We start from the raw sequence: 13524 nt of genomic DNA on the forward strand, positions 1-13524 counted from the left end.
ATATTACAAAAAATGCTTATGCTATTTTAAATTTTTGAAAAACATGGAGTAATTCTATACAGAAGACATAAAAATACAGATTGTTAGAAAAGTGAAGTATTTTGTTGAGGAAACAATATAAATATTCTCACATACCTGGAACCAATCAATAGTACAGCAGTTTATGAGTGAGGGAAACTGTCTCAGACGATTACGGAAAGCATCTCCAATTGGGCTGAATGCTACCACAACGTGGAGATTTTCTTTGCAGCAGTTCACAAAAAATGCAAACAAGGCCAAGGGACTGAGTTCTTCATGTTTATTGCCTGCCTGAACTACTGGACGAACACCCTTAGGAGTAATACATAGAGTAAAAATGATTACATAATTGCTCATTAAGCACTTCTGAAGTCCTATAACAAACCTGTTAAGGATAGCATCACCATGTATTCTTTATTGATAAATGAAATAGGTAGAATAAACTACAAGGACAAGTACTAAATATTACTTGAGAATAGGATTACAATATTTATCTGTGACTCTGAGAACTCATTCTACAAATTACCATCTGCCACCTTGAGCAACTGAGAATACATCAGAACAAAAATTAAAAATCCATCCCAAGATGAGCTCCAGATGGACAAGACATATTAAGATGAGACAAGGTTAAGAAACACTCAGAAAAGAAAAATCAAAATTCATAATTAGCTCCCTTAACAAATAAAAACCCAAAGCTTTCTAATGATATATACAACTATCAGGCTTGATTACAATCAGTCTTTAGTCACTCAAAGATTTAGGAGATACAAACAGATGAGGCAAATTACTACTCTTATTACCCAAAAGCCAATATCACAAAAGGAAATGTTTTTCTCATTGTCTACACTTTAAGTGCCATATAGGTCCCCTAAACAACATTTCAACTCATTAACTTATCAAGAACTTTTAAAGCTTTAATATTACACTAATATTGCACTTACCTAATCGGAGAGGAAGATTTAAGTTTCAACCATCAAAATATATTCCATTTGTTCATTTGCCAAAACCAATAATCTCTCAAAACAAGAAGAAACCTCTAGATTTGAAACTAAAGACTACTTTATAAAAGTATTATTATATTCAATTAATTAACAATCCATGAAACACTGACTATAAACTCCTAAAACTCAAATTATTCTTCCACAAAAGCATGCATACTTTACATAATCCTGCAACTTAAATACATTTTAAATAAAATAAAATAAAATAAAAAATTTGAAAAAAAATACTTCAATTAGTTTAGTACAGAATAAAAGTGGAAATATTTGTATGGAGAAGATATAAATGAGGGAAAACCAACTTTGGTCCAGTTGCCATATTATAGATAGGTACCACATCCTAGCATATACCAAGTGAATACGTTCATACAAGCTGTAAAATTGTAAAAGTGCCACATTATCTTAATATTGTTATTATTATTTACCTGACAAGAATGAAACAGTAATAGAGAAAGGTGATTAGAATTATAATCTGACTTCTTTGCAAAATACATGGAACGCAGGTATCAACATGCTCCATAACTTAAGCTCAAGAAAAAAACACCCACTAACATTTATCAAGGGATAGAGTTATTTCAATAAAGAATATTTGTATGTGTACTCAGAACCACTTTGAATGTCAACTAGAAGCAGGCTTCAGTAAGTTATTAGTAAACGCACCACAGAGATATAAAGACAGCACAGCATAAAGTTCCAAATACTGTTAGATAACATTAAGTTTCCAACTTGATGTATACAAAGATTGGTGCCTCTCCCTCACAACTGGTGACTGTATTTTGAAAATCCAAGCCTGATTTTAGTTAGAATTTTTTTTAAAATGCCCAAATACATCGCTCTTCTGAAGCTGAATTCATGGAGCATCCTTCCCCAACTTCTCTCTGAGAATAAATGTCATGACTATTAAATTCTGTCTAATAATGATCTAGTGCCCTAGAAAGCAGGAATCTATTGACAAGGGCAGGCTGTATTTTCTCAAAAATTGTCTTTGTCCTTAACTAATCAATGAAAACATTATGATGTACATTCTTCTTCTCCACAATACACTGCAAAAAGTTACTATGGCCATGGGATATTTATGAACAAAGTTCTCTATGTGCACAACTTAATATGTTTGTGAACAGAACGCCAGGTCAGAGTTAAAGCTAGGAGTAGGCATAAGCTACTCCGTAAGTTTACTAAGAACTGGCTGATCTACATAAGGTCCCCAAAAGAGCCACAGAATTAAATGCATATACCCAAAAGCCAGACTTGACTCTGAACTGACAAAATAGCTTAATAGGGAGTTGATATTAAAGAGAATTTCTGAAGATACCTCTATAATTTCTTGTTTTTCATCTGGTGCAAAAATATTGGGTACCTCCCCAGTGTTGAGGACACTGTCAACATCTTCTAAAAAGCTTTCTTCTTTAATTTGTGCATCTGTGATTAGAAACACGGTTTTCAAGCCTTTTACACCTGCATTCTTCAGAAGACTCTGAAAATGCAAGATAGTTAAAATATTGTATATTCCATAACATCTTTCCTCAAAATTAAGTCCAAATGCAGAGAGATTATTAATACTCACTTTCAGATCTTCTCTCCACTCATTTGTACCATAGGTCTTGGAAATCTCTGGTTGAAAAACACACATTTTTGACATGAATGCTGCTAAACGGGTCAAAGACTGACGTCCACTTCCTCCCATTCCAACCAACAAAGCATTACCCTCTGGCTGCTTCAGAATACGGCTTATACGAGACAAATGTTCCAACATATACCTATATTTGAAACGTGCTGATTACCAGAATGGCAGAAATACATACACATTTGTGCACCTATAAATCTGTGAAATAAGTATAGAAGCAGCATCTCCAAAACAAATTTCTGAATGTGGGGTGGGGTGGTGGGGAAGAGGAAGAAATGTAGTGGGTATGCACCACAAAATAAAATTAAACTCACTACTCTTCTATTATACAAATATCAGTACTAAGTTACAAATTACTAAAAGGAACTGGCAGCAGTGAGAATAAGAGCACTATATGGATAAAAGTGTCAAAGAAAACAAAAAATAACAGAAATTCTCTACTTCTAAATCATAGCAGTATTATCAGTTTTAACTTTCTTGAAGTGTAACCTCTCCTGCCTCTGACAGTGTTTTACAACTTGTATGTGAAATAGATGTTATAACAACATCTTCAGAAAGCAGTGTCTGCACATTATTGAGAGTGCTATCTATTGTGAAAACACGAGCATAATTTATCTCAGAATACACAACAAGATCTACAGGAGATCACCTGCTTAAGCAGGTAGTTAAAGCAAGCTGAGCAGCAGTTTAAAGTGGTCTCAAAAAAGGTTAAAGCATTTAAAGAAAGATAAATTCTTGGTTACTTTCACTGGTTAGAAAAAGAAAGGAGTCAAATCCAGATGTTATCAATGAGATTGGACTTTAAGGCTACAGTCAGACATGCTCTCCTGGCTGCTGTTCAGTGAGGTAACTGGGATATTGCTTCTGCACTCAGGAATGGCCTCTGATCAGAGTCTGCCAACTCTCCAAACTCCCAACAGAGCTGTATATACAGCTACCCACAAATCCACATTGTCAAAATTACCTAGACTAAAAAAACTGTTTAGCTGTTTAAAAAAAGCAGAAGTGTTTAACCCTAGTCACCTTCACAAAGCATCTATGTGTTCAGTTACACTGGCAAAAACGAAGAGGCAGAAATCTCTAGCAATAGGGAGGAGGAAGGAATTGTGATCTCCTAATCTGTCTCAGTTGTAGCTCTGCCTGATCACAAGTGAAGGTAACAACAGCTGCCTGCAGGGTCTAAAATTTCACAGGATTAGCTGCAGCAACATGTTGGGTACATGTCCTGAAGCAGGGCATGGCTGTGCTGCATAATAACAGAGCAGACAGCTAGGTCTGATTTTGCTCTATCTTGCTCTGCACCTCACAAACTTAGAATCCTTGTCCTTGGTGAAATGGAAGTCCAGTGGCTGCAGGCAAAACTGACACCCATCTTCACCAGTAACAGAGGCCTAGCAGAACTAGAGTGCTCACCTAATTGGGTGCACAATGTCTCTATAACAACCAAAGAATATATTCAAAGCCCCTTAGGAGAAAAACTTCTCATTATTTACTTTCGGATAGAAAAAGCAGGGGCAAAAGAGAAAAATCCACTTTCATCCAAAAAAGGTGTAAAACTACAAGGGCTTTTGTGGATGCAAAAAGGGGGGAAACATACAGAAAACACAGCCCAAAAAATTGGATATGCTGCCAACTACCGCTTAAAGCTCTTATTAATACAGATTGTATGCACCTGAAAACTACAAGGTTCATTCTTGTTTTGTGCATTTGATTATATTCATCCAGACATTGTTCCACAACATCACCGAACTCCTGCAGGCTTGGAATTTCAACATAAAGTCTTTCATCTCCCTCAAGTTCTGGACTCATGTAGTCACCAAAAAACAAACTTCTCATGTTTTCTTCTGTTACCTTGGTAAATATTCAACAAATTATGAAGTCAAGTTTAATATTTAATGAACATGTTCCTCATTGGAATTTTAGAAAACAAAGGAGAATTTAGAAAAATACTCCAGACATGAGAACAAGCACTCTGAAATATTTTGACTCGCAGACAACACCCAACTCAAAATTATCTATTTCCCATATTAAACAATACACATTCTTAATCATTCTTGGAACATATTTGGCTCAAATAGCTATTAACAGTCTCATAATCATGACCTTCAGATTATACCAAATTTATGTATGTTTAGCAGTTTTCAATATATTATGAAATGAAAAACAAAGTCCACAAAATCATTTAGTCTATACATCAATGAAATGACAGGGGGAGAAAGGGGGAGAAAAAAGAAGACAAGGCATTCAGTATAATGTGATTATGCAACATTGTAAATGCTAAAATCTCATAACAATTACAGAATGCTGTTTACCATGCAGTATCAGTCACAAGCTAAATTTAAAAAGGGAATGTCTCCTTATCCTTAAATCAGGTCTTGGGAAATCCATTTATACTTCTGTTTCTCCTTGCAGGTACTGTACTATGTGCAGACCCCTGCTACTTTTGTGGTAGTGATTTAAAAATTACTCTGTTTATGTCTGTTATAGTATCTCCCTTTGCCCAAAGATTCAGTACATGCTACTACATCTCCAAGAAAAGATGTGACAGATCTTTTTTTTAAAAGTTGCTCTGCTCACCTACAGATTAATTGGATGCTTGATTTCTATGTGCAAAAATCTAGGAGCTTAATAAAACACTATGCTTGGTAAATGAGATTTCATAAGATATAAATACTCAGGGTTTTTTGGTAAATCAGAAAAAATGTTGCACAACTTCTTTAACTAAATAAGAAACAAGTTTTTGTTTCACTACCAGATACAGAAAATTATTTTATGGAAGAATTATTTCTTTTTAAATGAAACATTTTTGAAAAAGATGTTTACGTACAACAGTTAAACCCTTCCAAACATTTTTATTTTTTTTTTTTTTACAAAAACAATTTTTTCCAAATTCAATTCAAATTCCCAAGCACATATGATCCAAAATTTCACTTGTAATTGAGAAAGTTTCTAGTCTTAAATTTATAATGAAAGCAATTGTTTTGCAACAGGTTAAACTTGATACTCACAGGTGTGCTTTCCTGCTTCAGGTGTGCAAAAACTGAATCAAATGCTTCTTTGAAGTGTTCTTTCACAATGTGTTTCATTAAATTGAATAACCAGGCTCTATCATTGTCTTCCACTAGACGGTCATAGAAGACACGAAATACCTCATGTACAAACAGACGAATCATTTCATGTTTGCTTTCAATTGACTGTTTCTTAATGAGCAAGCAGCCATGGATAACACGTGAAAAGTCACGCAGGTTGAATATATAATGAGATTTGGCTGGTGTGGGCAAAAGATTTTTGATGGCTTTCTTATACACCTTAAGATAACAACAAAAAAGAACAAAATCAACAAATCAGTAACATCAACTATATTACTACAATAAATCTTAAATGCCTTCTAAAACTGTATTTCTGCAAGAAAAGCATTTCACACTTAATAAATCCTAATAACATCTGAAGATCCCGAAGTCCTCTGAGTATATCAGATGCACCTCATGCAGTTCTGGAACATATGTGTACCACTAACCTAATTGCAAATGGGAAAGGTAATTGTAGCAAGTGTGAAGAAATCTGTTATAGGACCAGGAATACAACTGAAATTTCTTGACGTCCTTTAATTATACGATATTCTCATTCAAGTGAAGTATTCAAATCTCTAGTTCACCAATAGAGACAGTGAAATTTTACTGAACAAACTAAAGGAAACTTCCATTAAGGTATTTGCCTCTTACCTCTAAAGTAGCAGCGACAATTTGATTTCCAATTGTGAAGAACTCAGAAGAAAATTCATTAGTCCGTAGGTAGAAAGATACTATGGAAGAGAATATGCGGACCATTGTTTCGTCACTAAAAGGATTAATAGTGCAAACGTTGAAGTGTCGCAAAAATCGAGGAGTAACAGGATTCCTCCCACCGCCTGGAGGCCCCATAGCGGCAAGTAACTGTACATCAACAAGTGTAATTTTTGATGTGTCCTTTAAATCATACCTTCAAAATAAATTGCAATATGACATTTAGATATTTACAGATACGACACATTTGTTACAGCTTAGATGCATATATATTACAGAATACTCTCTGCATGCATAATATATGTACAGAAAAATACAATATTAAATATTAAATACTATATTTTTAATATATTTTAAAACCAAAAAACCACACCAAACTCCAAGAACAACTAGCCCTATAACTATGGCCCAGTTAGTCTCAATGCATCATGCTGGCCTGACAGAAAAGATCATTTGTTTAAACTGGGTTACATAGAACCTGATGCAAAATTTTGAGATAAGTCTTTGAAGCTGCAACATGGCAAGATACATTATCTCTATCCAAGAGCAACAGATACTTGAGCCAGGAATCACAAAAGTAACAGTATTTGAGAAGTGCCTGGAACCACAGAATAATTCAGGCTGGGAGGGACCTCAGGAGAACACCTGTTCCAATCTTCCAATCTAAGCAAAGCAAAAAACTTTCAAAGCATGGAAGACCTTTAATTTTTCTTTATGCCTACTACCAGATCTGATTTCATTGTTATATTAAAAAAATATTTTGAAATGTTAAAAAAAATTATGATCTTGGATGACAGTAAAAATCAATGCAATGAGTAAAATAAGAAGTTTTATATAATTGCATATCTATATAAAATATATAGATATATAAATAGTATATAAAATAAATTATAAATTATATATATATATAAAATATATATATATAAAAACAAAACCTGCTAATTCACTCTGAAGAGAAAGGAAAGAAACAAGGAACTGCACCAGAAAAATAAAAACAATGAAAAATGCAGATATTAAGTCACTTAAAGAGCAACACAGAAGTTGCTTCAACTTTAAATAATATATTTTTATATAAACCAAAGCAATCTTAACTTTTACAAAACACTTTTAAAAAGTTTTGAAAGTAAAATTGAAGTGAATAAGTAATTATAACAGCAATAAAAAGGTTTCAATTGTATTTCAAATAATTACCAAAATCCATGGTCAAAGAACTGTCTTAAAAGTTCTATAGGAGGCTGAGCACCATACGTCTCCAAAGCAGGCATATTCATATCATCTACAAAAATAACGCACTTTTTTCCCATTGGAGGGCCAAAGACTCCTTTGCGCCTCTTGTCCAGCCTGGCCATAATAATGTTCTATAATGCAGACAAGAATATTCAAAACATACATTATATATTGATATAAGTTATGGTTTTGAAACATAAATTATCTGTTCTACTAACCTGGGTCTGATTGGCACTGGTTCGAGCTGAAAAATTAATGAAGAAAGGGAAGTAGCGCTCGTTGTCCAAGTTGTTCATTAACTTGTCCTTGACATACACAGATTTCCCAGTACCTGTTGGTCCCACTAAAAGCAGCGGTCTTCACAAAGAAAGAAATAAAGTCTACAGACTGCAGAAATCTAACAAACCATAAACTAATTGCAATTAGAAGTCAAAAGATTTACTAACTTGCCCTGCTTGTTCTACCTCTAAAAACATTCCATGCCTTAAGAAGAAAATAAAATGTTTTAACATATTTAGTTTCCTTTAACATAATTTTAGTTTCCTCCTACCAACAAGACAAAGGGGACAAAGAGAAAGAAACATTTCTCATCCCTTCATTCTATTGCCTTTGGAGTATGCATGAACATACGTGGGAGTTAGATTTCTCCTGACAGGTCCTGCAGTAGTTTAAACTTCATAAAACTTTCAGCCTTGAAATTTAACCGGAGGTTGTTTTATATTTTATTCTCTTATATGATATGACCATAGCTATTATAACTCATTTTGATATGACTAATCAAAGAAAAAAAAATAATACTTCATTACCAAAGAAGAAAGGGTGAAAAAACTCTTTGGGCTGCAATAACACCATCATCAGAATGAGCATAGCGAAACTGGAATATAATAAGGCTTCATAAAAAAACAAACACAAAACCAGACTTATTGGAAACAAATTACATTGTTTCTAGTAAATGTCTATTTTTAAAATGCCAAATAAACTTTGAGAGCTTGATGAAAACAATTAAGTCAATGGAAAGGATAAGAGATATTTCTGCATATGACCAATGAAATAACTTACTTTCCATGGGTAACAAATAGCTCTATCAAGTAGGTATATCGGACTGTATCCATAGTCGGGACTATAATATCTTGAATCTTCAAATTTTTATCACTGTAATTGATATTTTTAATAAGTCCATTCCAATGAACCCAACATCCTCTACCTTTCAGCTAGACAGAAATACAGATGTGAAATAGAATGGTCTTACTTCTATAGGTATGGAAGGTTTTCTCCACTATTTCACTTTTGAAAAATTAAAATAACAATTTTTAATAAATTAATTAATATTAAATATTCCAGAAGTTCATATATTTAGTTTTCTTTATCTCACTAATCAAATGTTAAAATACATACCTAAGCACAGAGTCCTTTTCTTTTCTTAAGGATTTTGTTCATCCAAAACAAACAAACAAAAACATACAAAAACCCAACAGAAGAACATATGCCTAAACTAAAAAGTGTATTTATAATCTAAATTTCTAATGGATACTAGAAACAAAACTGTAATAGAAGCAAAGTGCCAATGGGCTCAATATCCCACTTTCCTTCTAGACAATCCACACCCTTCCTTCTATACGAAACTAGATTTGAGTCCATCAGCTTAGCTTTAGTTACAGAATAACTATAATGTGGCAACATTCTAATGTAACTGATGTGTATATCTTGGTATTTTCTAAAAAAAAATTATATATATATATAACTTGGTCAGCATGTTAGTATTAAAAAAAGAAAAATAAATGAAAAATGCACTATAGGATTTAATCCAACATCCTACAACATCCAACAAGCTTTGCAAAGTTAAAATATCCATCTAACTATATTTTCCTTCCATTCAGACTGTAAGAATCTACCTCCATCAATGCAGGTGCAATCAATCATACCTCATACATGTAGTCATAGACCAAGCCTTTCTCTTCAAAGGGACACTCCCATTTTCCCACACTCGTTGGTACAGGATTTATTCCAGATTTCCCAGCCAAAGTTTCCCTCATGAAATTATCAAAAATTATCCTGCTGTCACCATCACAAGTTCCACCAATGGACCAAATTGTGGCAAAAGCAAAGCAACCCTGCAAGGGCAAAAAGACGAGCAGCTGTCTAAAAAGCTGACATATTATACACACGTACAGTCTGATTAACAAACACAATTCTGAAAAATATCATTAAGCAGATAGGTGTTACAAGTTACCCTTGAATAGACCTGGTCTAAAGAGATTTAGCAATCTGATTAAAGACCGAGCAAACAAAAAACCTTACTCAAGGATGTAAATATATGATACAAAAATTAAGACCACTAACTTAAGCATTATGTCACATGACAAAGCTTGAGAAAAGTTAAATCATGTGGTCTCAGGGGTTTTCTAATAGTAAACCAGGATCTAGGAATTTTGTAATTCTATTTTAAATAAATAATTTAAGTTCTGTTTTCTTCAGTTTTTTGTAAGAACAGTCATGTAAGACAGACAGAGCATACAATTAATATAGCCCTCAGAAAACACTCTCCCCAAGGAAATTTTGCTCAAGCAAGCCTATCAGTATTATACAAACATTTATTTTCTTTAAGGAAATAAGACACTTTGCTTTTGCTAATTATTTGGTTACACACACATTTAGCAAAAACACTATTTATCCCAGTTAACTGGAAAAATGGAAAAATATTTAATCATATTTGTTACTTGTATATGAGACGCGTCTCATCTGGGCACTTCCAAAGTTTTTGGGGAGGGAGGAATGAGGTAGTGAAATTGTTTCACGTCTCTTATCCCAAATTCAAGTTGTTTTGATTAGTCCAATTATTTTTGAAGATGGCATATGCAGAAACAGATACACATTTTTCTACAGGCTAAAAAAACCAACCATAATCCATGTACGGATGTTTTTGTTGGTGGGATCTTCTTGCACAGTTTGACAAATCAACATTTCAAAAAGCCGTGTAAGAGCTACTACAACATTGGTATCGCTTGTAGGTACCAGTTCCTAAGAGATACAAAAGAATGGATGTTATGCTTTACATGTTCAGTTAGTTTATCTTCTGGAGCTAAAATACCAAAACAATTAGATGATTATCTAATTCTGAACAAATATTTGAAGGCAAGGTTTACATTGACTTCTATTCAAAAGACCATTTTGCCCTCCTCTATCCTTGAAACATCAAGACATTTAGTTTGTTAACCGTGTTCATGACTGCCACTACAATCATACATCTTAAAATAATAAAAAACCAAACCCATAGAAGTAACTACAATAACAGAGGAGGAAAAGCCTAAGCACTGTATCACACAGGGTTTGCAAGGTACTACATATATGTTTCCCTAACACTTAAGAAAAGTACTTCCCTATTCAACATGGCATTTTTAAAGAAAAAAATATATCTACAGAATTCTCCTGGGACTTTCCACTCACCACTTTAAACACTTATTTTACTTTTTAAAAGAACAAGGTGAAAACTATGATCAACTTACAAGTCTTACCTAACATTCTCATTTTAACTTTCCTAACTGGACCCTAGAATTGCCCTTCCCCAAACAGTGGGAGGCTGATGCATATTCATTCTAGTTGTGCTTGTCATGAGAGAATAGTCACTCCCTGCCAAGGGTAACAGAATGGAAATGACCACCTAGCTACTGCAGGAAAAAAATGGAAAAAAATACCTTGCACCGTTTCTGACGAAGTCTTAATGCTGGTGGTATTAACCAATCAAAAAGTCCCTGCAGAAGATCTTGATGTCCCTTTAAGTCAAGAGGTTCCGGCAGCTTACTCAACCAAGAGGTCACAAGTGGCCTCCAGCCCAGCTGAGAAGGTTCCAAATAAATCATGCCACAACGACTGACTGTAGCAGGCTAAGGGAAAATTGTAAACTCATTTTATTATACATTTAATATACTGAGGTTTGGTTTATATTTTCATTAAATACAAAACTTACTGATGCCTGGGAAAGATCCATTGTTTCAAAAATAAGACTCATCTGAAGGGACATTTGGATGATCTCCCCACTCATCAAACAAAGCTTTAATAATTAAAAAAAAAAATCAGAAGCAAGATTAGGAAAAAAAAAATTGTAAATTATACTTACTATCACAGGAAAGTTCTGAAAATCAGAAAACCCAAGTATAGACAAAAGCAACATCAGCTACATAAAATGTTTAATCACTTGGAGCAATAATTATTTTTTTAAGCTTTAGCTGAATTCTTCATTTAAACCATAGTACTCCATATTATCCTATCAGTAGATTCATTACAGGTAGCTATCATCTTGCGTACAACAGGATTAAGAAAAGACAGTAAGCAGAAAGGATATCTGCTGTGATTGTTGCTAATACTGAAACATTCCAGCTAGAGACCCACCATTCCTCCTTATCAAAACGAAAGTCCAGTTTGAGTACTTTGACAAGTTATCATCCAGTACTTGAAATGTTGTCTCTAACTTTTATATTCCCCTTTGAGATCCCTAAGGCCCGTTTTCAAAAGTGCTGTATGGTTACAACTTTGACTTCAGAAGTCATTAATCTTGAAAATATAACCATTTGCATTTTGGGATTGTCTTTAAATGTAAGTGCCAAAGTTTGTGCAGGTTTTGAAACTATGGGATTTACGTTAAATATAATTAAATGTAATTCTTAAAATTAAAATTATTTATGTTACAAACTGACAATATGACATTAAGGAAACACTATACATTTCATGCCTTACAGCAATGAGTTGATTCTGTGATTATGACTCCAATAAAGGAAAAAAAAACAAATGAACAAACAAAACCCAAACCAACAACAACAAGCAAAAAAAAAAACCAACAAAAAAGTTTACAACTTGCTATCAAATCCACCTTGCACTTCCTCTTCTCAAATGCAAGGCACTGCTGTTTGCATTTGTGATTCTATATGTAGATATTCTTTTCAAAATGTCATGTTTTTTTAGGCATTTATTTTCACTGAATGATACCTTTTTGTTGTCATCCAGAACTGTGTTCATGCTTTCTATCCACAGAGTATCAATTGGGCCATCAAAGATAACCCATTTGCGTTCAGGAGTCTCAGATGATGCAAATTCTCTGAAAGTATTAGCAACTATACCATCTGTCCACTAGAGGGGGAGAATGCAGGGATGAAAAGACATAGTATACACAGTTCAATTTAAACTGCAATTAACAGAAAAAACCTTCTATGTCCTTCTAATTATTCTTCTCTTTTCTGCAGAGAGCAGAACATAACTTTGCAGTTTCACTGAGGGTCATGCAACATCAGCAAATTTAAAATAGTGTTTTTTTCAATTAAAAAAAAAATAAATTGTAACAAACAGAAAGCCAGCAATTCAATTTACAGAAACTTAGCAGTGTCCCTGCTCTGTCTTGCACCTGTTTCTTCCCAGAGTTACCCTGAGTTTCATTATTTCACATTCACTTCTTCATATTGTTTCTTCTCCAAACCTAAGCTTTCCACTTGGGGACCCATGAGTTCATAAGTTTTGCTAGATAGTTTTTGCATTACTTTGATTATACTGGTTAGGAATAGACAGAGAAACTAATACAGTCAAGTTTGGTATGATTTCCTAAGCATGGATGTGTTCTCATGCCTAGTTTCTCACAGGATGCAACTATATTGGGACAGTGACCCTCAGCACAGTACTTCTCATTTTTGCATATTTAAACCTACATAATTGCATACATATTTACTTTTATATACTAATTTAAAACAAGCCATAAAAGTATTAGTTACGTTAAAACTGTAAATTGTGTTCTCATCTGTGTTTAAAATAATTAAATTATTAATTCAATGACTTACTATCCAGAATAAGGCAGGTCTGATATATACAGGGCTGGGGGGGGCGGGGGGGGGGG

General features: G+C 33.8%; 1 protein-coding gene across 1 annotated transcript in view; it reads right to left on the reverse strand.

The window, feature by feature from the left end:
• Nucleotides 1–13524, reverse strand: part of DNAH12 (dynein, axonemal, heavy chain 12) — a 71615-nt gene that overhangs the window by 26011 nt on the left and 32080 nt on the right. The window contains exons 32-45 of the mRNA XM_014943279.1: nt 12630–12770; nt 11614–11697; nt 11342–11530; nt 10548–10667; nt 9572–9760; nt 8709–8860; nt 7868–8006; nt 7614–7780; nt 6363–6618; nt 5649–5948; nt 4313–4491; nt 2581–2773; nt 2329–2490; nt 136–330 (exon numbers count right to left, since the gene is read on the reverse strand). Of these exons, the coding sequence (XP_014798765.1) occupies nt 136–330; nt 2329–2490; nt 2581–2773; nt 4313–4491; nt 5649–5948; nt 6363–6618; nt 7614–7780; nt 7868–8006; nt 8709–8860; nt 9572–9760; nt 10548–10667; nt 11342–11530; nt 11614–11697; nt 12630–12770 (2466 nt within the window). The remainder of the gene's footprint in view (nt 1–135; nt 331–2328; nt 2491–2580; nt 2774–4312; nt 4492–5648; nt 5949–6362; nt 6619–7613; nt 7781–7867; nt 8007–8708; nt 8861–9571; nt 9761–10547; nt 10668–11341; nt 11531–11613; nt 11698–12629; nt 12771–13524) is intronic.

This window comes from Calidris pugnax, unplaced genomic scaffold (genome assembly GCF_001431845.1).
Source record: "Calidris pugnax isolate Ruff unplaced genomic scaffold, ASM143184v1 scaffold128, whole genome shotgun sequence".
Lineage (NCBI taxonomy): Eukaryota > Metazoa > Chordata > Aves > Charadriiformes > Scolopacidae > Calidris > Calidris pugnax.